This window comes from Stenella coeruleoalba (assembly GCF_951394435.1).
Source record: "Stenella coeruleoalba genome assembly, chromosome: 1".
Taxonomy (NCBI): Eukaryota; Metazoa; Chordata; class Mammalia; order Artiodactyla; family Delphinidae; genus Stenella; species Stenella coeruleoalba.
In genome coordinates this window covers 129,241,561-129,267,978 of record NC_137169.1, presented here as the reverse complement: position 1 = coordinate 129,267,978, position 26,418 = coordinate 129,241,561, and the positions used below count along the sequence as shown (strand labels likewise).

At 34.7% G+C, this 26,418-nt stretch overlaps 1 protein-coding gene across 2 annotated transcripts in view; it reads left to right on the top strand.

Annotated features, from left to right (window-relative positions):
* LOC307198240 (complement factor H-like) overlaps nucleotides 1-26,418 on the top strand; it is a 125,252-nt gene that overhangs the window by 82,231 nt on the left and 16,603 nt on the right. For both annotated transcript variants that reach the window (XM_079945008.1, XM_079945009.1), the window contains 7 exons: nucleotides 6,454-6,636; nucleotides 8,477-8,653; nucleotides 12,592-12,768; nucleotides 13,776-13,958; nucleotides 14,066-14,245; nucleotides 16,611-16,790; nucleotides 21,447-21,629. In XM_079945008.1, coding sequence (XP_079801134.1) covers nucleotides 6,454-6,636; nucleotides 8,477-8,653; nucleotides 12,592-12,768; nucleotides 13,776-13,958; nucleotides 14,066-14,245; nucleotides 16,611-16,790; nucleotides 21,447-21,629 — 1,263 coding nt within the window. The remainder of the gene's footprint in view (nucleotides 1-6,453; nucleotides 6,637-8,476; nucleotides 8,654-12,591; nucleotides 12,769-13,775; nucleotides 13,959-14,065; nucleotides 14,246-16,610; nucleotides 16,791-21,446; nucleotides 21,630-26,418) is intronic.

The window sequence follows — 26,418 nt, the reverse complement described above, 5'->3', positions numbered from 1 at the left end:
ATAAAACTAAAAGCTTGTTCTTTGAGAAGATAAACAAAATTGATAAACCTTTAGCCAAACTTATCAAGAAAAAAAGGGAGAAGACTCAAATCAATAAAATTAGAAATGAAAAAGAAATCAAAACTGACACTGCAGAAATACAAAGGATTATAAGAGACTACTACAAACAACTATATGCCGATAAAATGGACAAACACGAAGAAATGGACAAATTCTTAGAAAGATACAACCTTCCAAGACTGAACCAGGAAGAAATAGAAAATATAAACAGAACAATCACAAATAATGGAATTGAAATTGTAATTTAAAATCTTCCAACAAACAAAAGTCCAGGGCAGTTGGCTTCATGGGAAAATTCTATCAAACTTTTAGGGAAGAGCTAACACCCATCCTTCTCAAATGCTCCCAAAAAATTGAAGAGAAAGATACACACCCAAGCTCAGTCTGTGAAGTCACCATCGCCCTGATACCAAAACCAGCCAAAGATATCACAGAGAAAGAAAGTTACAGGCCAATATCACTGATGAACATAGATGCAAAAATCCTCAACAGAATACTAGCAAACAGAATCCAACAGCACATTTAAAGGATCATACACCATGATCAAGTGGGATTTATCCCAGGGATGAAAGTATTCTTCAATATACACAGATCAAGCAGTGTGATACACCACATTCACAAATTAAGGAATAAAAACCATTTGATCATCTCAATAGATGCAGAAAACTCTTTTGACAAAATTCAACAGCAATTTATGATAAAAACTCTCCAGAAAATGGGCATAGAAGGAACTTACTTCAATATAATAAAGGCCATATATGACAAACCCACAGCAAGCATCATAATTATGAAAAACTGAAAGCATTTCCACTAAGATCAGGAGCAAGACAAGGATGTTCACTCTTGCCACTCTTCTTCAACATAGTTTTGGAAGTCCTAGCCATGGCAATCAGAGAAGAAAAAGAAATAAAAGGAATATACATTGGAAAAGAAGAAGTAAAACTGTCAGTTTTCACAAATGACATGATACTATACATAGAAAATCCTAAAGATGACACCAGAAAACTACTAGAACTAATAAAGGAATTTGGTAAACTTGCAGGATACAAAGTTAATGCACAGAAATCTCTGGCATTCCTATACACCAACAATGAAAAATCTGAAAGAGAAGTTAAGGAAACACTCCCATTTACCATTGCAACAAAAAGAATAAAATATCTAGGAATAAACCTGCCTAAGGAGGCAAAAGACTTGTACTCAGAAAACTATAAAACACTAATGAAAGAAATCAAAGATGACATAAACAGATGGAGAAATATATCATGTTCTTGGATTGGAAGAATCAATATTGTGATAATGACTACATTACCCAAAGCAATCTACAGATTCAATGCAATCCCTATCAAACTACCAATGGCATTCTTCACAGAATTAGAACAAAAAATTTTACAATTTGTAGGGAAACACAAAAGACCCCAAATAGCCAAAACAATCTTGAGAAAGAAAAACGGAGTTGGAGGAATCAGGCTCCCCGACTTCAAACTATACCACAAAGCTACAGTAATCAAGACAGTATGGTACTGGCATAAAAACAGAAATATAGATCAATGCCACAGCACAGAATGCCCAGAGATAAACCCACACACATATGGGCAACTAAGTTATGACAAAGGAGGCAAGAACATTCAATAGAGAAAAGACAGCCTCTTTAATAAATGGTGCTGGGAAAACGGTACAGCTACATGTAAAAGAATGAAATTAGAACACACCTTAGCACCATACACAAAAATAAACTCGAAATGGATTAAAGACTTAAATGTAAGACCAGACACTATAAACTCTTAGAGGAAAAACACTCTTTGATATAAACCACAACAAGATCTTTTTTCACCCACCTATTAGAGTAACAGAAATAAAAACAAAAATAAACAAATGGTACATAATTAAACTTAAAAGCTTTTGCACAGCAAAGGAAACCATAAACAAGACAAAAAGACAACCCTCAGAATGGGAGAAAATATTTGCAAAGAAACAACAGAGAAAGGATTAATCTCCAAAATATACAAACAGCTCATGGAGCTCAATATCAAAACAACAAAAAATCCAGTTAAAAAATGAGCAGAAGACCTAAATAGACATTTCAACAACGAAAACGTACAGATGGCCAAGAGGCACATGAAAAGATGCTCAACATCACTAATTATTAGAGAAATGCAAATCAAAACTGCAATGAGGTATCACCTCACACCAGTCAGAATGGCCATTATCAAAAAGTCTAGAAACAATAAATGCTGGAAAGGGTGTGGTGAAAAGGCAACCCTCTTGCACTGTTGGTGGGAATGTAAATTGATACAACCACTATGGAAAATAGTAAGGAGGTTCCTTCAAAAACTAAAAATAGAACTACCATATGACCCAGAAATCCCACTACTAGGCATATACCCTGAGAAAACCATAATTCTAAAAGAGACATGTACCACACAATGTTCATTGCAACACTATTTACAATAGCCAGGAGATGGAAGCAACCTCAATGTCCATCGACAGATGAATGGATAAAGAAGATGTGGCACATATATACAATGGAATATTACTCAACCATAAAAAGAAACGAAATTGAGTTATTTTTAGTGAGGTGGATGGACCTAAGAGTCTGTCATACAGAGTGAAATAAGTCAGAAAGAGAAAAAAAAATACTGTATGCTAACACATATATATGGAATCTATATTAAAAAAAAAGGGTACTGATGAACCTAGTTGCAGGGCAGGAATAAAGATGTAGACATAGAGAATGGACTTTGAGGACACGGGGTGGGAGGGGGAGCTAGGCCAAAGTAAGGGTAGCATCGACATATATACACTACCAAATGTAAAATAGCTAGTGGGAAGCAGCAGCATAGCACAGGGAGATCAGCTCGGTGCTTTGCAGTGACCTAGAGGGGTGGGATAGAGATGGTGGGAGGGAGGCTCAGGAGGGAGGGGATATGGGGTCATATGTATGCGTATGGCTGATTCACTTTGTTGTACAACAGAAACTAACACAGTATTGTGAAGCAATTATACTCCAATAAAGACCTATTTTTCAAAAAACTTATTTACCCATCACTGTATTCTATATTTGTCTCTATATTTACCATTACCAGTGAGTGTCATACTTTCTTATGCTATTGTGCTGGTGTTCAGCACCCTTCTTTTTCGACTTGAAGAACTGCCTTTAACATTTCTTGGTATGCACATCTAGTGGCGATAAACTCCCTAAGCATTTGTGTGTCTGGTCATATTTGTACCTCCCCTTTATTTGTGATGGTCCAATTTGCTGGTATAGTATTCTTAGCAGTTTTTTCTTTTAGCACTTTGAGTGTATCATCCCACTCCCTTCTGGCCTTCAGCGTTTCTGCTGTAAAGTCACCTGGTGGTTTTACGGTTCCCTTCTTTGTGATGTTTCCTATTGCTGATTCAATATTTTACTTTGTCTTTGACTCTAGACAATCTGATTATGTGTATCAGTCGGGGTGGGGGGTTGTATTTTTTTGCAGTTCATCTCACTTCATTCGGGCTTAGTGGATCTGAATGTCTGTTTCCTTTCCCAGATTTAGTGCATTTTCAGTTGTTTTAATATGTTTGATTCAGTTTTCTGCCCCTTTCCCTCTCTATTGTCCTTCTCAGTCTTCTGTAACATATATAGTGATCATTTTGGCAGTGTCCCATAAGTGCCGTAACCTATGATCACTTTTTTACTGTTTTTTTCTTTTTGCTTTTCTGAGTCAATTACTTTTAGTGACCTCTGCGTCCACTGATCCTTTTTTCTGCTTGTTCTAGTTCGTTGTTGAACCCCTTTATTTAATTTTTCAGTTTATTTATCACATTTTCCAGTTCTACCATTTCTCTTTTGGTAATTTTTATATTTTCTATCTCTCTGTTGAAATTCTTACTTTGTACATGTATTGCTCTCCTGTCCTTGGTAAGCATGTTTATGATGGCTATTTTGTGGGTTTTGGGGGTTCTGTTTGTTTTGGGGGTTTTTTGCCACTGAAAAATGTATTTTATTTCTAAATATTCCCTAGTAATAAACCCACAAGCTTTAGTTACAAGAGGGCGAACATCAGAAGCAAGGGAAGAAGCTGAGTACTTAGGCTTGGACATGGGAGCTGCCCGTGACACTCACCTGGGACATATGTCAGGCCCAAACCACCTCTGCTTTACTCTTTTGTCAAATTTTTTGCTCTCTGACTGCTATTTTGAATCTCTGTTGGGGAAATCACAGGTGATTTACATTTAGTTAGTGTTGGTTTATAGATACTTATCTTGTTCTTCTGACTGGAACGTATTTCTCTATTATTATTTTTCTCGAATCTCTGTGTTGATATCTGTGCATTAGATGAAACACCCACACCTCCTAGTCTTCACAGACTGGACTCATAAGTAGAAAGCCTTCATCAGTCAGCCTGGCCAGAGATTCTGGATGCCTCTCTAACCTCTATGCTCATCCAAACTGCTGTCTTTGTACCTAGCATCTTCCAGGGGTCTAGAGTATGCCAACTCCCATCTATGTCCTGAGACAGGTGACCTAGAAGCCAGAAAAGCTGCTGAAGCTGGGAGCTGGACTTTATCCCCTCACTCACTCTGCACTGAGCTGGGGAGAAGGGCTGTGGAAATGCCTGCATGCTCCTTCAAACCCTGTGCTCTTCCAAACCATGCTTTTGCTCTCTGTAGTCCCCAGGCATCAACAAATTCTGGGCTTCATCAGCTCTCAGAGAGAGGTTAGTTAGGAGCCAGTTCCTTAGGCAGCAGCCAGAAAAGACGAAGGTCTAGGGCTTCCCTGGTGGCGCAGTGGTTGAGAGTCTGCCTGCCGATGCAGGGGACACGGGTTCGTGCCCTTGTCTGGGAGGATCCCACATGCCGCGGAGCGGCTGGGCCCGTGAGCCATGGCTGCTGAGCCTGTGCATCCAGAGCCTGTGCTCCGCAATGGGAGAGGCCACAACAGTGAGAGGCCTGCATACCACAAAAAAAAAAAAAAAAGGATGAGGGTCTAGATGTGTAGTCTAACTCCTTCCATGGAGAAACTGGGAGCTGCTCCCTTTGCACTAAGGTAGGGGATGACCTGTGAGCAGTGCTAGCACAGCCATTCCACTTTGTCCTCAGTAGTCCCAGGAGACTGGAAATGCTGGGCCCTCCCAGAGGCAGGTGAGTTAGAAGCCAGACCCTGGACTAGCCGTTGGAAAACTGGAGCCCTAGATTGTTGTTCAAACTCTTTGCTCCTCCAGGAGAAGCTGGGAGTTGAGGGTTCCCTCCCAATTATATGGTGCTGTGCCTAGGTGGGATTTACTGTGAGAGTGTGTCTCAGTTTTTCCTAACAGTTAGGATTTTAGCATTTTCTCACTTGCCTTGAACGCAGGAGCCTCTCAACCAGTGTTTTGAATAAGGGGGGCTGATACGTGCGTAGCTGTTAATTCAGTGTGTCTGTGGGGAGAGGTCGAGGCATCCTATTCCACCATCTTACTAATGTCACTCTATTCTTTCAAATTTATATATGTTGTGTTTGTTTGCTTTTCTTTTTATAGTTTTTAAGTAAAAAGAATTATTGATTTTCAATCATTGTTTTCTATTACAGATTTTCAATCTTTATTATTTTCTATTATTGCTATTTAATGTTAAAATTCCCCTCTCAGCACACTTTCGTGTCATTTCATAAATCTCATAAAATTTTACTTATCATGTTTTTATTTTCATTCAATTCAAAATATTCAAAGTTTTCTCTTTTGATTTCTTCTTTATCCACGAGTTATTTAATAAATGAAGCTGAGCTCTGTGAAGAGACCTAGTAAGTGACAGAAATGTACTTTACTATTTCAAGTTTAGTTATACATAGTTTGACGAAGCATCATTTAGTCCTTTGTAGACTGAATACATGTGTTGATCATTGTCATCTCCATTGAACTCCATATATTGACATGGCTTTAAGCACCCAGTTTTGATGACAAACATTTCAAATTCTCAGATACAAAGGCTATGGTAACTGTGGTGGAAGATTCCGAGATCATCACCTGATCTGAGATACCCCAATTTGTTAACCGTGTTCTGGGTTGCTTAAGAGATCCAGACTAAGCAATGTTTTGAACAAGTCCCGGGAAAGGAAACCCATTGTTAATAGAGTTCTGACATGCTGTAGGATTCCAGATCCATTAGACAAACAGATTTCTAATAATTTCCTAGTAAGGATTCTGAGTACTTTAAATCTTGCTTTGTTCTAAAAACATGAATAAAGTGTCTTGATTTAATATCTTTGGAAACTCGTAGATTTTTTTCTCTCACACAAGAACTTAAATGATTAGAATTTTTCTAGGTTTACATTTATAAATGACTCCCCATTTTTCTATAGTTATATTATTTGCATCCTTATAAAATGTTTATCAAATATATGCTTATCTTTTCTTTATGCTTTCTCCCTTTTAGAAACATGTTCAAAATCAGATATACAAATTAAGAACGGATTTTTTTCTGAAGCTGACTTTACATATCCTTTAAATAAACAAACAAAGTATAAGTGTAAACCAGGATATGTAACAGCAGATGGTAATACATCAGGATTAATTACATGTCTGCAAAGTGGATGGTCAATGCAACCTGTATGCATTAGTAAGTAATTGATTATTTTGTATTCATTATCCTAATGATCACTCTAGAGAAGTTTTCTTTAACTTCATTCTTTTTACCCTTTTTTTTTTTTTTGCTGGGGTGGGGTGGTATGAGGTGTTGATGTGGTCCCATGGCTGTATTTGAAAAGATAAATTTTAAAATGTGTATCATTTTTTACCTTTTATGATTAATTACTAGTAGGGTAGAATATCATTGCATCCTTCACTTCAAGGTTTTTTCACTTTAACACATCCCGTGATTATAAACTAATTTAGCTAGGAGACATACCTATATTCTGGTATAAACTCATTTATTTTAACCTGAATCCTCTATGCCGATTGCATCTGATTTTATTTTTTGAGACTTTTATGTCAGAATCTTTCCTCCTAAGCCTAAAGGTTATGGTTTTAAGTGAAGATATGAGTCCATAGTGCATAATCTTCAAATAATATAACTTGTAAAATTTATATGTTTGAAACTGTAGGGTAGATCCACTTGAGAAAAATTCTCTCTGTTAGGAAATCTTTATAAACATCTAGTAAGTGGAGACACAGAAACACTTCTAGATAGGACCAAATTCTGCTGTGCTGAGAGGTTTTTCTGTCCCACCACACAGATGTTTACGACGATTTTCTAAGGAAAATTTGCTGAGTTTATCTTATTCACCCCAAAGCTGCACAATGATATTTTTGAAGTGATATTTTACATAGTCACTTCAAGTGAAGTGGATATTCAAAATATCGCTTTCTACTGTTTACATTTTATTTCTTTTTCTTTCCAATGTCTATGCTTAATATGGGCACTAGCCAAAGAGAAAATGATAAAACTTGCCCCCATATCAAACTCACTTCATACTAATATGTGACCAATTTTCCATTCTAACACTCTTTTCATGGAAGAGAAAACTTCTCTATTACTTTTGTTTTTACTAGTATAGTTTTGCTTTAATTTTTTAAAGTTTTAAGCTGGCTGGCTACATAACACATTATGAAATTTGAGATTAATTATTTAAACCTTTATTAACATCACTCTATTACAGTGTTAGTGAAAATTGATACTGTTCAATTTTACTTTCTTGTAAAGAAACATTTTACTTTCTTGTAAATTGTTATAAATAATAGAAATACTTCTGCATTCAACCTTGATAAACATAAAAGAATACACAACCATTAGAAATATATTTGGGAAAGCAAAATCAGCATGTGACTTTAAATATTAGTGTGTTTTAAAGTAGAATTCTATAGAATGTTTAAAAATTTACTTACCTTGTTGAAAATTACTCTTTTTTTCAATTAATCGATTTTTCTCTGGCATATATGTCACAACTGCTAATAAGTTCAGCATATTAATTCAGAAAATGCTGTTACAAAAATAGTACAATACATCTGTAATGGCTTATTTTATTACTAGCCTGGGAAAAATGCATAAGTATAATTAAATTGAGAAAAATGTTCATAAAAGAAATATTTCAGAGACATTAAGTGTTGAGAAAAATGTTGTGTAGAAACATATTTTTTCAGGAATTCCCTGGCTATCCAGTGGTTAGGGCTCTGCACTCCCACTACAGGGGGCACAGTTTCGATCCCTGGTCAGGGAATTAAGATCCCGCAAGCCGTGTGTTGCAGACAAAAAAAAAACAATAACAGAAACATACTTTTTTCATTTTGAGTAACTATTCCAGGACAGTGATCTATCACTGGTATTCTTGGATTATTTTTGCATCATAATTTATTAGCACATACTAATTGGTAAAGCCCCCTTTCCCCTTGAGATGAAACTTAATCAGATTGCCCACTAAATAATATTAGAAATGAAATCTTTTTATTCCATTATCCCTTAGAATCCTGTGATATGCCAGTATTTGAGAATGCCAGAGCCAGAAGTGATGGCACATGGTTTAAGCTCAATGACAGCCTGGACTACGAATGCCTTGATGGGCATGAGAGCCGAGATGGACACACCACAGGCTCCATAGTGTGTGGTGAAAATGGCTGGTCTGATAGACCTGCATGTTATGGTAAGAACTCCTTTACAGCTGTTATTCTTTTCAAGATGAACATAATTAACAATAATCATCAAAAATGTTTTATTTTTACCAAATTTGACTGATCTAGAGTCATTATTAAGGCATGATGATTAAAATCAAGATGTCTCCTTCTGCTTTAATGTAAACTGGGTGGAGGGGAAATTTTGAAGTCCAAAGACTCACTCATTACCAAAGTGACAGTGTCTTACAACCTCTTCAACTGTTTTGCTCCTGAGTTTCTGCTCTATACCTCCTAGCTTGAGTATTAATTTCTGCAGGTACTGAGAGGAGCTCTTTATTTTCCCACCGTGACAAGTTCTGAGGACAGTGACATGAATCTCTTTTATGTTTGCCAATCAGCGGTCTTTTCTCCAGGGCTAGAAACAGGGCTTCAATCTCTGGCCAACTGAATGGATGTTGAATGTTCCAAGCCAAAGGAACAGTATATGCAAAGCTTTGGCAACAAAACAATATTTGGGAAATACCGAGGTTAATGGATTCTACTCAAGGTGTGGGAGAATTTTATGAGCTGAGGCTGGATAGGAGGCAAAGGAAAGATTATCCAGGTTACTTCAGGGCATGTTCACATTTGGATTAATTTTATGATTAATGAAAAGTCATAAGGAATTTTAAGGAAAGGAATGATATAATTTTATTTGGATTCTTGAAAGTTTTTTTTTTTCAGGAAGCCATGTAGGGTGAGAAAGAGTGGGGATTAGATAAGGTTATGGCTGAAGAGATGCACAGCAGAGGGTAGATTTGAGATATATTTCGTTGGCAGAAAACACAGATAATGTCACTAAATGGTGGATGTCAAAAAGAGCAAAAAGTCAAGGGACTCGCGTGCTTGCTCTCCATTGCTTCATAAGCAAGCAGGTAAATGGGAATGACTTTGTCAGGTGCTACTGGCAGGAGAGAGAACACTTTGGGAAGAACATGGCAACTTTTGACTTGAACACATTGTGATTGGGCTGCCCATGGACCATAAGAATTGGATATATCCACTACAGAGTTGAATACACGGATCTAACCAGGAGACACACCTGTGAGATCATCACCCTATAAATAATGATATCACATTGGGAAAGAATGTAGAATGAAAACAGAAGAGAGATCAAGACTGAGCCCTGAAGCATTCCAGCATTTAGGTGTCAGACAAAGAGGAATAGATGGCAAAGTAGATAGGAAAAAGGAGAACCCAGAGAATTTAGGGGAAAAACTTAGAAATGAATGTTTCATAGATGTGGAGAGAAGAAAATGTGTAAAGGTAAAGCAAGTATAATAGATCAACTAATGGTGAATCCTGTGGAGTCAGCCTGGATGGGTTCTAACTCCAGTTCTACAGTTTGCTAGGCATGTATCTTAGGGCAACAACCAAGCCTATTTGAAGCTTTGTTCACACTTCCTAATCTGGAAAATGGATTAGTAATTACAAATGTTCTAATATTTCAAAGGATTTTGGACTAAATTATTCATATAAAGTTCTTGCCATAATGCCTGCCATACAATAAAATCAAGGAAATTGTCATCTAATTACATTATTATGATTGTTAGAGTGGTGAATATTTCTAATTCAGTAGATATGTCCCGTTAGAAGACTGTAAAAATGTGGTGGATTTGGCTACATAGAGGGCAACAAAAACTGCAACAGAGATGGTTTTGGATGGAGTAGACAGGGAAAAACCTACATAGAACCTGCTGAAAAAATGATTAATAAGAAACTTATCACAGCATGTGGACATAATTCTTTCAAAAGATTTGCTTGTGGCAGAGAAGAGGAGGTTCAGGATATATTGCTAGGGAAATTACGCACTGAATAAAGAATTGTTTTAATGGGAAAGATGAGAGTGTGTTGAACGCTGAAGAGGATATGCTAGAGAGGGGAGCAGGCAGAGACTGAACACAGGAAGTTCCCTGTGAAGGAGAAGGGAAAGGAGCCCGCGCTGCTGAGAAAATCCTGGGCTTTGGTGGCAACAGCTCTACTTCCAACTTCCTATCAGGAGGAAGGAAGGAAAATGGATGTGTAAATCTAATGCTGAAAAGAAGCAGTCGCTGATGGTTTCTATTTTCCTTTGAGGTAGGAGACAGAGTCATGTGAGATTAAGTGGTGCACAGGGGAAGGAGGAGAAAGAACACTAGGCAGAGTAGAAAAGATTAAAAATAGAGATTTCAGACAGACATACAGAGTGAATTTATAACGGAAAAGAGACAGGCTTGTTCAACAGTGTTCTGGGCACAAATTTTCACTTTTCAGGCTGTCAACAAACACCTAATATGTCCTAGAAGTAGGCTAAGAGAAAAATGGTGAAAGATACAAACAGGGGACCTGCCTTTCAAGAGCTTTCATTCCACTATGAAAAAACAACAAATGATTAAGGTAAATAATGAACCAAAAGGTAAAATATTTCTAGTATATTTTCCAAGTAATTGTATTCGAAGAACAAAAGAATCCAAGCGCTTAGAAAATAGGAGGGGACTGAAGGCTCTAGTTCCTACAGGAAGACATCTATGCAAAGAAAAGTTGGAAACCATTCATTCAGCATAGAGATAAGGGTCTGTGCAACAGCCGAGGCAGCAAAGAAATTGACCTATTTTAAAAATTCTGTATTGACTCCAACTCCAGGGGCAGATAGATGACATTGGAAGTGTAGGCAAGGAATGGATTGTAAAGTGTTTGGAGCTTACTCTAAGTAAAAGGGGAGGCTCTTAACACGATCATGGCATTCTTAAAGTCACTGTCTTTATGTGAAGACAGCAGTTGGAAAATAGCCTACAACCGATGTTATTGTTAATGCAGCATTTTTCACAATATGATAAAATAGGAATTGTATATACGCACAACATATATAAACAGACACATACCAATAAAAGTATTGCTATGTGGAAATTTGGAGTAGAATTTTCGGAAAGGAATCTCAATTGTTCTCATCAAGCATGACCTTCTCAACTAAGCTACAAAACTCAATATTAACACAAAATGAAAACTATTTTTTGAGTTATTTTTTGTGACATTACTTTTAAAAATAGTTAACTTACATCTAACTTTATGACTGTGTGTTAAGACTTGACTTTCAGATGGTTTGAATTTTCATTTTGGTGAAATTCTAATTTTCAAATTCCAGTTTTGAATTTTATAAATTAATTAACAAGATAGGAAGACTCCAAATAAGAAAAATGCAATTTTTCATAATTTGTAGCAATGTCACAAATTTCATACATTTTATAAATTTGGGGGTATAATTTTACACATTTCTAAATTGAGTCAGAATAATTATAAATATATTAATAGTAAGATCATTTACAGGTACAACAAGAATAGATACTTGTATATCCTATACATAATCGTGACACCTAGAATATGCCTATCTCTATGGCCTTGAACATGTTCCTCATTTTGTTTCATGTTTCAATTTGATCATGTTTCAGTTTGATTTCCACACTTGTAAAATTAAGGGATTTTTAATGTTCCTGTAACTCAGATACATGAGAAATGTCTCCCTTGTGTGTTCTGGTTTCCCAATTATATTTTTAAAAATACCATTTTTCATTTGTGTGCAATTTAAAAATTGTAGCATTCGTTTTCTTTAACATGAGAGAATCATTTTACGTTTTGAGACAGAAAAAGTAACATTAAATTTTATAAATGTCAGTGATAAAATCATATCCAGTTCAAACAAGCTGACTTAACAAATAAATTATCAGGACACATACGTTGCTGTTCAATACCTTAAATTTCTCAAAGAGCCCCATATGAATGGAGAGGGTGTATAAAACCTAATATGTAATGTTTTTCAAGGAAGAGCATTTATGTGCTGCCCCTCTGTATATGCATGCAGTACCCAGCACCTCATTTTTACATGACACATATAATATTTATTTGGCAATGATTAGTTGTATATTCTCACTAAATTATTTGTCTCTTTCTATAGAAAGAGAATGCAGTATTCCACAAATGGAAAACAATTTAGATGCTAATCCCAAGAAAGACAGATATAGATGTGGAGATGTGTTGAAATTCTCCTGCATACAAGGACTTATTATGGTTGGAGCAGTTTCAATTCAGTGCTACCACTTTGGATGGTCCCCTAATCTTCCAACATGTAAAGGTAAATATTTATCTTACAGCTGCTGAACAAGAGTTAAAACCTTAGACATCAACCATTTCTTTCCTCTCTTAATTTTCTGTCTGCTTCCAGTGCATCTATAATCTAATGCATTAAGCCAGAGGTGTACCCACCATGGACGAGTGTTGGGTTGTAGATAAAACAGTTTTCCTTATTTAAGAAATTAATCTCCAGTTGCTTCTTGAAGTGTGTGGTGGAAGTATCCACAGATATGTATAAGGAACCTGACACTGGCAGGATTTCTTGTTAGGTTTCCTTTTGCCTACAATTCCACCATTAATATTGGACATTTTATATAATGTGGGACTTACCTTAAGTGTCATCAAGTGTGTCTAAACAATGTTCAAGTAGCTTATAGTCAATTCAATCATATGTATGGCTGGAATAAAACTTAAAACTTGATCAAGGGGCTTCCCTGGTGGCGCAGTGGTTGAGGGTCCGCCTGCCGATGCAGGGGACGCGGGTTCGTGCCCCAGTCCGGGAAGATCCCGCATGCCGCGGAGCAGCTGGGCCCGTGAGCCATGGCCGCTGAGCCTGCGCGTCCGGAGTCTGTGCTCCGCAACGGGAGAGGCCGCGACGGTGAGAGGCCCGCGTACCGAAAAAAAAAAAAAAAAAAACTTGATCAAATGCTTGTTTCAAAGGATAATATTTTTTCCAAAAGTTTTGATACAATGTTTCCATGGAATAAGAATATTGTTATAATTTTACACACCCATATTTATGAATTGGTTTGCATACCTGTTTAGGGTATCTGGATTATTGAACATGTTTTCTGGGCTTACATAGACTTCCAGTATGTTAGCTCAGGATGAGTAATAGAACTAGGAAACAGAGTCTGGTGTAAACACCATTGTTTTTTCATTGTTTAAGAATGCTAAAATAAATTATGTAATAAATAATAAACTAACAAAAAAATCTCTGCATTAGCTGGATTTTTAAGCTGTAAAATAGACCATGTGACCATTATTTACACAGCATGTCTACTGTAGGGCAAGTAAAATCGTGTGCTCCACCTCCTCAACTGCTCAGTGGGGAAGTTAAAGACACACAGAGAGAAGAATATAGACACAGTGAGGTGGTGGAATATGTCTGCAATCCTGGATTTCTGATGAAGGGCTCTCATAAAATTCAGTGTGTTGATGGACAATGGACAGCTTTGCCCGTGTGTATTGGTAAAGTATTAAAAATAGTAATATTTAAAGGTAAGTCAACACTTTTATTTGTATTCTTATACAAACTTAAATGATAAAGACGAACATATTTTTGTGAAATTTTCCAGAGGAGAAGAGTACCTGTGGAGATATACCGGAACTTGATCACGGCTATGTCAACCATTCTGCCCCTCTCTATCACCATGGAGACTTGGTAGAGTTCAGTTGTAGAGAAGCATTTACAATGATTGGACCCAGATCAGTCACATGTATTAGTGGAAAGTGGACCCAACCTCCTCAGTGCATTGGTGAGAATGCACTTCTCAAATTGACATTTAACATTTGCAGCCGTATTGTTGAAATTTAGAGTTATCCTTGAAAATGTCAGCTTAAATTATAATGATTCCCAACATTTGTTGTTTATAATTCAATATATGTCTGAAGAGGAAAAGTATAAACTAGAAGAGAATTTTATGAATCTTTCTGTCCTGATATTAACATTGTTTATCTTTACAAGTGTGAAGCTAAATCTTACTGACATTCACATGATTAAAATATGAGTACTAGTTACCAGGAAAATACAACTATCTCTGCAGAAATACCAGTTTTGTTTTTATATGATACTCTTTCTTTTAGGACCTTTAAAACAAGGAAATATAGCTAAGAAAATACCCATTTCATGCATTCCTTTAGGAATCTTGCCTCTCTCAAAACTTCTAACAATGATGATTTCTCAGTCAGTTTCAAATGCAGCAAAAAGAAGTTAATGTGCTGGAGGGAAGGTGGGCTCAGGCCCTCCCAGTCAGTAGGTAACTCAGTCACAGGAGGCCCTTGGGCTGGGGCCAGGAACCTGCCCTGACTGATGCATTTCACTGTAAGTGAATCATCCTGACCTTTGGATGACCAAGTCTTTGATGACTGACCAGGAGAATCTTAGCTATCTTCCTTCACTTTTCCCTTAGATGACTTCTTCCCTGGAGTTTTCCTGGGTCCTGCATTCAAAGAGAGCCCTGGATGCCCGGTCTTATTTATTCATCAGATTTCTAGTCATTAATTATTCCAAGAAGAAGGTAGAGCTTAGGCTCAGGCTCCATGAGAGCAGGGATTCATACCTGTTTTGTTCACTGATATATTGCCAATACCAAAAGACTGGCTGACAGATGGGAGATATTCAATAGGAGCTTATTAAGTTAATCAGTAAATTTCATTGTTTATTACTCCCTACATTTTTACTAAACACAGTCCGGTCCAAGGTATTGCCAGTTCTTCACCAAACCTCATCTTTATCCTCTTCCATCTCCACAAATGACCTCGCCTCATTAACTTTTCATTCTACCTTACACCAAAACATGTGCTTCAATTATTACTCCCCTGATCTCAGAGCTTTCCTTGCAAAGGTTAATCCTCTACCTGTATTCAGTTTAACATAATCCCTCTCAGCTATAATAGACCTTATTCCAATTTTCTCCTCTCAGTGTTTATTTTGTAACTCTGTCTAGTCTAGCTTTTCACTCTTCTTACTATATTTATTTTCTCCTAATAAATAAGTTTGCTTTCCTTTCAGAAACCAGTCAATCATAGGATGATGACAGCAGCCACCACTGCTCCTTTTGAGTATACATCTTCCTTCGGTTACCATTCCCTGAAGAATACTATCGGCTTTGTCTCCCTCAACACTCTGAACAAATCCTAAAAATAGGGCTGATTCTCAAGCCTCTAGTGTGTTTTGAATTCATCTCCTTATTTCATGTTATTTTTTCAGGGTTGCATTTTCAAATCACTACTTTTCGATAGCCAACTACTTGACTTTTATTTATTCTGTTATCCTCACTTGACTCTTATCACTAACAAATCATAACAAATACTACCAAAGACCTATACTGATATTTTGTCATATTCAAAAAGGACTTCCACATGCATTGATTTTTTGAAATAGGTAGCTATATAAAAAGCTTTTTTAGTCCATATTTAACTTTTTTTCTGGAGCCAGAAAAAAAATTGTTATTATGGCATTATATTGGATCATAGAATGATCTGGTGTATAATATAGCTTCTCAAAGACTCTACGTGTATATACAGAAAACAAGTTTTAACTTTAAGTACCCACTTTCTTATTCCAAGTATTTGTTATTTTTTGGTGATCATTCAAAAGATCTTAAAAATTAAGATTCTATTAAAAAACCCTTAAATGTACTTTTCTTATTATGTTTCATTACTTTTCTTGAAAAAATATATATAAACTAGCAACTTGATATTCTATATCCACACATAATTGTTTTTATTTTAATGTTTTAAGATTGTGAATTAAAAGCAATGCAGAGATGCTTGAGATCTAAAAACAAATGAATATGAACATTTGCACATGTTTCAAGTTTGGGACCAGATTATTCATGCAATGACTATTCACTATGTAGATCATGCAAAAATGTTCCAATCCAAAATGCAGAATGTCTTTAGGATGGATATTTTCTCTGAAATTTCAAAAACTGGATGCAGGACTCAGGTTCATATATAATAGTCCATTTCATGCAATTTGATCAGTAATAACTTTGTTGGTGGAACCTGTAGGCATAAATTGTAAGTTCATTATATTACTGACTTCATAGCTATTTATTGTATTTGTTATTTGGTTCTTAGAATTCGTCTTTTCAAGGGAATATTTTCATTTTATAGCGACAGAGGAACTTAAGAAGTGTAAATGGTCAAAAGTATTTGCATCTGAGGGAAATCCATCGAATAAGATTGAATTTGACCATAACGCCAACATAAGTTACAGATGTCGAGGAAAATCAGAATACAAACACTCAATTTGTATAAATGGAAGATGGGATCCTGAAGCAACCTGCAAAGAAGGTAAACTCTTCTTTATAATGTTTTCAAAAATGTATTCTATTTCTTTCTAACTTGTAAAAGTAGTATCTTTGTGTCTTTCAAGGAAATTTAGTTATTTATCATTACAAATAATTTTCAATCTGAAAGGTAATTTAGAAACAAACCAAAACACTGTTTCTAAATATTAATTGTATCGTGTGCATTAGTCAGCTATATGACACAACACCCAGAGCCTTGGTGGCTTTAAATTAACATCTGGGCAGTAGGTGTGCTCATTAGCATGGGAAAACCATTGCTTTTGATTTCTTACATTACACATAAATGTGTTTATGTCTATGCTGAACTATTATGTATTTATTCATGTATCTATTTATGTATCAATCTATGTATCTATTTATATATATTTATGTATCTATCAAGTCATCTATTTATCTGTTTGTGTATCTATAGCTATCTTAAAAAGTCTTGAATCATATTGACACCACCAATTCCAATTGAATAGGCTCATTTCAGTTTTTTACTTTCACATCTGTTATCTCTCTTCTCTAACTGTAGGACACCTTGACTCACTATCCTCAATATTTTTACCAATTTCTACAAGCCTATAATATACAGAAAGTAGCTTCAAACCAATATAAAAACAAATCTACTATCTAGTGTTCAACATCTTGTAGTTCTTTCTTATATGAAGTTCTCTATGTAAAAATCATACCACACTAAAGCTGTTAAAGGAGAATAAATTATTTAGAAAAACATAAATATTGGGAATTAAACAACAAACTTCTAAACAACTGCCATGGCAATATACAATGTGTACTGTATATTATACATGATACATTTATGATTGCTTAGTCCTTGTGAATTAACTCTTTTATAATTATAAAATATTTATTTATAGTTTTTGTAATACATTTTGTCTGCAAGTCTATATTAGCTTATTTAAATATAGTTAATTTATTTAAAACAATTTATTACTTTATATGATAAAGGAATGCCCAACAAATTTCAAGTAATCAATGTCCTCAAAGCAAATATAAAATTAAAAGAGAACTTGCTACACAACTGCATCTTTAAGGAAACAAATAATATTTAGAGGCAGTGAAGTACATGTGTTCTTCTACATTTTCTTCTAGAAGCTTTATAGTTTTAGTATGTATATTTAAGTATATTATCCATCTTATATTAACATTTAAGTATTGCATAAAATAGGAGTTGATTTTTTTATGTATGGATAGCCAATTGTTTTAGCAATATGTGTGGAAAAGACTTTGAAATGAAAATCAATTGACTATGGAAGTGTTGATTTATTTCTGGACTTGCTATTCAGTACATTTATCTATTTATCTGTCTTTATTCCTGCCAAATTGCCTTTGTAACTAGCTTTTTAGTAGACTTAAAGTCTGTGAAGTCTGATATGTAGTCTCCAAGTATGTTCCTCCTACTCAAAATTGTTTTAGTTATTCTGGTCTTTACATTAACATAGAAATTTCAGGGAAAGCTTATTAATTGTTATAAAATATTTTTTTGTATATGGAAAGGGATGGCTTTATAATGAGAGATAAATTAGGGAGAATTGACGTCTTTACCATATTGAATATTCACATCATAAACATGGTATGTCTCTTTGTTTATTTATGCTTCTATTTTTCCAGTAATGTCTTAAGTGTAAAACACTTATAGTTCTAAAAAATTTTGAATTTACATGTGAAGTCATCTGATATGTAGTTTTCTTTTTTGGAAGTTTCCCTTGATGAAGAATTCAATTTCAATAGGAAGTGTGCTATTCACATTTTCGATATTGTCTTTTGTCAAGGTGTGAAAGTTGTATTTTTCAAGAAATGTCTCCATTTTACCCAATTTATGAAATTGATTGATGTAAAATTCTTTCTAATAGTCACTTAACATTCTATTTTTCTTAACTCTACAGTATATTTGGTGATATCACTTCTTTCGTTCTTGGTATTGATAGTTGTTTCTCTCCTTTATTTTGATCTTCTCCCAAGAGTTTTGTTTTTCAATATTATTATTTTCAAATAACCAATTTTAACACTCTTAATTTTCTCCATTTCCTCTCTTCTCTAATTTTTAGCTCTGTTAATTTTCTCTGTTTTCTCTTTTCTATTCATCTTTCTCAATTTTCTCTCTTTTGTGGACTTAATTCTCCTTCCTTATACTTTCTTGATTTTAATTTTACTCTCTCATTTCTTAAGATAGAAAATTAAAACATTGATTTAAGCCATCCTACTTTCTAAATGTAAACCTGTAAAACTACCTTTTTCCCTTCTAAGTGCTGCTTTAGCTGTGTCTCAAAAAATTATAAATACATCCAATTTACTTTCATTTAGTTCTATGTGGAATATTTTCTAATATTCCTAATGACTTCTTCTTTGACATGGCAATTGTTTAGAAGTTTGTTGTTTAATTCCCAAATATTTATGTTTTTCTAAATAATTTATTCTCCATTTAAGAGCTTTATTGTGGTATAATTTTTATATAGAGAGCTGAATATATTTAATGTATACAGTTTGATGAGTATCATGGGTGTTTGCATAGAAAATTTATTCTTATTGATTTCTAATCTAATTCAATTGTCACAGAACACACTGTGTAATTTTTCAGTATTTTGAAATTTGTTGTTTCTTTATTGCACAGCATATTGCCTATCATTGTGGTATTTCCTTTTTCATATAAAGCATATGTATAATCTAGTTGCTAGATCAGGTTAAAGTGGTTCCTAGTGTTCTAAAAATTTATCTATGTCTTAAAATGTTTTTTTTCTAGTTGTTCTATCAGTCAGAGTAAGAAGGCTATCAGTATTGTTAACTAGGATTATGGATTTGTCTATTTCTTCTTTTAGCTCTGTCCATCTTTGCTTCATTTATTTGATATATTTTTAGATACATTATACATTTATGATTGCTTAGTCCTTGTGAATTAACTTTTTTATAATTATAAACTGTTTCTTTATAGCTCTTGAATACACCTTGCCTGGAAATCTATATTAGCTTATTTAAATATAGTTAATTAATTTAAAACAATATATTACTTTCATACAATAAAGGAATTCCCAACAAATTTCAAGTAATCAATGTCCTCAAGTTATTCTCTCTAAAGTAAAAGCAAATATAAAATTAAAAGAGAGCTAGCTACACATCTTATTCACACATGTCAAAAATCCCTAAACTAAAAAACCCCATTTTCGGTGGTTTACTAACAGAAAATACGTTAAATTAAGTAAAATGAAAAGGAAAACAGTATACTTTGAAATCTATGGGATACAGCAAAAACAAAGATATTTGTAGTTTAAAGCATGCATTACAAAACAAGGAACAAACTTAAAGTAATAGGAAGTACAATCTAGAATCTAGAAAAGAACATACACCCAAAGAACATAGAAGGAAAGAATAATTAAAATTAAAATACCAATTATTATAATAAGCTAAAAAATCATAAATTGCTGATTTACAGAATATTAATTCAGTTTATAGGGAAATGTAGTGGATAGACCAACTTCTGCAAGACTTATTAAGAAGTACAGATTAATATTATTAGGACAAAAGTGGTTAAACATCAGACACAAAAGAAAATAAATTCTTGAAAATACATTGAAAAAAATGTCAAGATAGTTAAAACAGAAATAAGAAAAATATTTTGGATGAAATATAAAATACTTCTGTTGATGTAGAGCAAAATAGAAAATCTGATGATATTAGTTAGCATGAATGAAGTGTATTCAGTCAAATATTTCCCTGAATTTAATACAAAATATTGAACGATTGAAAAGATTTACAAGACTTTCCAGTATATACTTGCATATGGCTTCTAATGAAATAAAAATGCAGTATGGCAGGAGAAAACAAAATCAAGAAGTCACAGAGAGGTCCAAAATCTTCCAGGTATAGTCATGCAGAGTCTTCCCTCAGTTAAGCAGGACAGGCTTTGTCTTCAAATTATGAACTGCCAATATATATCTGAGGTATCTCAATTTTATGGGACTCAGACACAGTTTACAGAGGGGTCTTTTATACCCTGCTGGTCACGTAACTAAAGCCAGGTTGTCTAATCCGTTAAACCAGGTGTATTTCATCAATCTGTATATCTCTTAACAGCACAGGAAAGCTAGTAAATTGTACCTCCAGAAGAGTTCTGAACTGTAAACAGTATACTATAAATCCCAGTGAACATATCTAATTCTTACCTTGGCCAAGACTCTGCAACAAATTAATCGATCATTAACTAAGTGTAATTTTTCCTCTGGCTAATCTGCTTCCACTGGGAGAAAATCTTGTGGGGATTTTAAGCTGATTCCAATACATCTGATCACCAATATGTGTAAAAAAAAAATACCCTGATGTCAGTTTTTACTTAGTGCCTGTAATTGAGTGAGCAATTCACTTAGAACATTCTAAAGGTTAGAAGTAATTAAAATCGATTTTTTGTAAATTATGCAAGATTGACCACAGAAATAACAGAAGGAAGAACCTGCAAGGAAGACCATGACACTGTAAACCAAGTGTGATATATTAAAGTGCTTAACAAGCTTAAGAGTATAATTGAGTCTAATATTGTTTAATCAGTTATGATATATTATTAGAGCTTTCTATTTATTGAAAATTATTTCTTTAATATTTTTAACTTATGGTTTTTAATCAAGAAATCTAATTTTAATATTTTCAGAAGCACAAATACAATCATGCCCACCCCCACCTCAGATTCCCAATTCTCGAAATATGACAACTACAGTGACATATCAGGATGGAGAAAAAATATCTATTCTCTGTCAAGAAAATTATCTAATTGAAGATGAAGAAGAACTTGTGTGCAAGGATGGGAGATGGCAGTCAATCCCACGCTGTATTGGTCAGTAGTGCATAACGTGCTTTATAAGATTCTTTTAAATAAGAATAATACTCCTCTAAGCTTTGTATGCATCAGCAAGGTCAAGATCTCTCTATTCCACTTTATCTTGAAACGGTAAATCACAATTAAGAATATAAATTAATGAACATTCTTTCACTTCAAGTGAGAAGTAAATACAGACAAAATCTTTGGCCTACTATGTAAATACAAGATAAAATTTATGTTTATGCATATTTTATTTCTAATGATCAAAAGGACAAGAATGAAGGGGCAGTTGGGCTGCCCAGCCTGGGAGTCACAGACTTGGAAGATAATTCCCCCAGCATGCCTGACTTAGAAGTCCAGTGTAGCTTGTGTACAGGAAAGCCAGAGGGCTGTAGGAAACAGAGATTCTGTTCTTAAAAGGCACACAAAAATTCTCACTTGCTCCATGTCCCAGTGCAGAGGCAGCAATTAGAAAGAAGTCTGGGTTAGACTGACTTGCTGATCTTTGTGAACCTCTCAGAGAGGCAGGAGGCAACTGGGGACATGGATACTGGTGCCAGCCATTATAAGAGACAAGTGCCACTTTGGAGTTCTCCCTATAGCTTATTAGCACCAGAAGCTTACCAACCCACGACAGCACCAACCCCAGGCCCCACCAGGCCCCACAGCTCCTACAATGGGACCTGGCCCTGTTCCTGGGTGGGACAGCACCAGCGCAGGTACCCTTGGGCCCTGCAGCCAGCTGCCCCAGGACTTGGTCCTGCCCACCAGTGGCTGACAGCCTCTGCATGAGGCAGAGTCTGGTAGCCAACCAGGTGGGGGGCCAGCCCCACCTACCAGTGCACCCACAGTAATTGGCCTTGCTACAACAGATGGGCACCCTTATAGCATAAAGATCTGGTGTATAAATCCTACAGAGGGGAGCATGCTGCTGGGTCCCATAGACTTTTCCTACATAAGGTCACTCCTCCAAGATCAGGAACATGCCTCACACATATTAATAAACACAGAGAATTAGGCAAAATGAGGAGACAGAGAAATACATTCCAAATGAAGGAGCAAGACAAAATCTCAGAAAAAACTCTAAACAAAGTGAAGATAAGCAGTATGCCCAATAGAGTTCAAGGTAATGACCATAACAATGCTCAGTGAACTCTGGAGAAGAATGTATGAAAACAGTGAGAATTTTAAGAAAAAGGTAGAAAATATAAGGAAGAACTAAACAGAACTGAAGAATACAGCAGCTGAAATGAAAAATTACACCAGAGGAAGTCAACAGCAGATTAGAGGATTTAGAAGAATGGATCAGTGATCTGCAAGACAGGGTAGTGGAAACCACCCAATAGCACAGGAAAGAGAAAAAAAAAATTTAAAAAACATGAGGATAGCCTAAGGGACATCTGCAACAACATCAACTATAGTAACATTCTCATTATAGGGATCCCAAATAAAGAGAGACAGAGAGAAACAGAGAACGTATTTGAAGAAATAATAGCTGAAACATTCTAACAAGAAATATACAGATTTCCAGGTCTGGAAATCAGAAAGTCCCAAACATTTACCCAAAGAGGGCCACACCAAGACACATTATCATTTAAATGGCAAAAATTAAAAATAAAGAGAGAATCTTAAAAGTAGTAGGAAAAAGCCATTAGGTACATACAAGAGGACTCCTCTAAGACTATTAGCATATTTTTCTGCAGAAACTTTGCGTGCCACAAGGGAGTGGCACAACATATACAACGTGATGAAAGGAAAAAACTTACAACCAAGATGACTGTATCCAGCAAGGCTATCAAAGGATGGATCAACAGCTTTACAGATAAGCAGATGATAAAAGAGTTCAGCAGCAATAAAATGACTTTACAAGAAATGCTAAAGGGACTTTAAGAGGAAAAGTAAAGACCACAACTAGAAATAAGAAAATTACAAAAGAAAAAAATCTTAATGGTAAAAGCAAACATACAGTAAAGGTAGTAGGTGCTAGTAGGAAGGTTAAAAGACAAAAATAGTAAAATCCTCTGTATACACAATAAGTAGTTAATATAGAAACACAAAACAAAAGGATGTAAAATATGAGGTGGGGAATAGAAATGCAGAGTTGTTAGAATGTGTTTGAACTTAAGAGACTATCAACTTATAACCCATATGAATATATGTTGTTATATATGAATTTAATAGTAACAACAAAACAAAAAATCTATAATAGATCCACACACACAAAAGAAAGTAATCCAAACATAACACTAAATATAGTCAGTAAATCACAAAGGAAGAGAGAACAAAAGGAACAAAAATGAATTACAAACACAACCAAAAAACAATTAACAAAATGGCAAAAGGTACTTACCTATCTATAATTACTTTAAATATAAATGAACCAAAATGCTCCAATCAAAAGACATAGAGTGGCTGAATTGATTTAAAAAAACCAAAAAGATGCATATATATGCTGCCTATAATCACTCACTTCAGATCTAAAGAAACACTCAGACTGAAAGTGAGGGAATGGAAAAAAGCATTTCATGAAAATAGAAATAAACACAAATCTGAGGTAGCAAAATTTATATCAGACAAAATAGACTTTAAAACAGAGACTGAAACAAGAGACAAAGAAGACATTATATAGTGAGAAAGGGACCAATCCAACAAGATTATGCAACAATTTAAAATATATATGCACCCAAACTAGAAGCACCTAAGTACATAAAGAAAATACTAACAAACACATACAGAGAAATAGACAGTAACAAAACAATAGTAGAGGACTTTAACTTCCCACTTACATTAAAGGACAGGTCATCCAGACAGAAAATCAAGTTTAAATCCAGTGAAGAACATTGGACTTAAACTATAAGTCAGATGGACTTACTAAACATATATAGAACATTCCATCCAAAATCATCAGATACACATTCTTTTCAAGTGCACATAGAACATTCTCCAGGATAGATTATGTCTTGGCCACAAAAGAAAGTTGAGAACATTGAAATCATAGCCAGCATCTTTTCTGACCACAAATGTATGAGACTAGACTTCAACTACAGGAAAAAAAAAACCCAAAACTGCCAAAAGTGCAAACAGTTAGAGGTTAAACAATATGCTACAAAACAACCAAGGGGTCACTGAAGAAATCAAAGAGGATATTAAGAAAAATACTTGAAGACAAATGAAAATGGAAAAACAATGGTCCAACATCTATGGGACTCAGCAAAAGCAATTCTAAGAGGGAAGTTTATAGTGATACAGGCCTACCTCAGGAAAGAAGAAAAATCCCAAGTAAATAGTCTAACCTTAGACCTAAAGAAACTAGAAAACGAAGAGTAAACAGAACCCAAAGTTAGTAGAAGGAAAGAAATAATAAATACAGAGGAGAAATGAATGGAATAGAGACTTAAAAAAAAACAATAGAAAATATCAATGAGACTAAGAGCTAGTCATTTGAAAAGATAAGCACAATTGATAAACCTTTAGAAAGACTCATCAAGAAAAAGAGATGAGGGTCTGACTCAATAAAATCAGGAATGAAAGAGGAGAAGCTACAACTGATACCACAGAAATATAAAGAACCATAAGAGATTACTATGAAAAATTACACACCAATAAAATGCACAACCAAGAAGAAATTGATAAATTCCATGTAATGCACAATTTCTCAAATATAAATCAGGAGAAATATAGAAAATATGAACAGACTGATTACCAATATTAAAATTGAATCGGTAATTTTAAAACCCAAGAAACAAAAATCCAGGACCAGACAGATTCACAGGTGAATTCTACCATTTACAAAAGAGTTAACACCTATTCTTCTCAAAATATTCCCAAAAAATTGAAGAGGAAGAACACTTCTGAACTTATTCTGCAAGTTCAGCATCACCCTGAGGCCAAAAACAAAGAGGGTGCAAAAAAAGAAAATTACAGGCCAATATCATTGATGAACGTAGGTGTAAAAATCTTCAATCAAATATTAGCAAACCAAATTCAACAATACGTTAAAAGGATCATGCATCATGATCAAGTGGGACTTTTCAGAGGGATTCAAGTATGTTTCAATATCTGCAAATCAATGTGATATACATCCACAAATTGAAGAATAAAAATGATATGATTATCTCAATAGATGCAGAAAAAGCTCTTGACAAAACAATATCTATTTATGTTAAATCTCTCAGTGAAGTGGGTAGAGGGGAAACATACCTAAACATAATAAAGGCCATATATGACAAACGTCCAGCCAATGTCATACTCAACGGTGAAAAGCTGAAATCATTTCCTCTGAACCAGGAACAAGACAAGGATGCCCACTCTCTCCACTTTTACTCAACATAGTATTGGAAGTCCTAGACACAGCAATCAAACAAGAAAAGAAATAAAAGAAATTCAAATTGGAAAGGAAGAAGTAAAGCTATCACTATCTGTAGATAACATGATACTATACATAGAAAAACACCACCAAAAACTATTAGAACTAATAAATGAATTCATTAAAGTTGCAGGATATAAAATTAATATATAGAAATATGTTGCATTTCTGTGCCTGAACAACAAAGTTTTAGAGGGAGAAATCAAGAAAGCAATCCCATTTACAATTGCATCAAAAAGAATAAAATAGCTAGGAATAAATCTAACCAAGGAGGTAAAAGACTTGTACTCTGAAAACTATAAGAAATTGATGAAATAAATTGAAGATGACAAAACAAATGGAAAGATATCATGTTCACAAATTGGAAGAATTTATATTGTTAAAATGACCATGCTACTGAAAGCAATCTACAGATTCAATGCAATCCTTATTAAATTA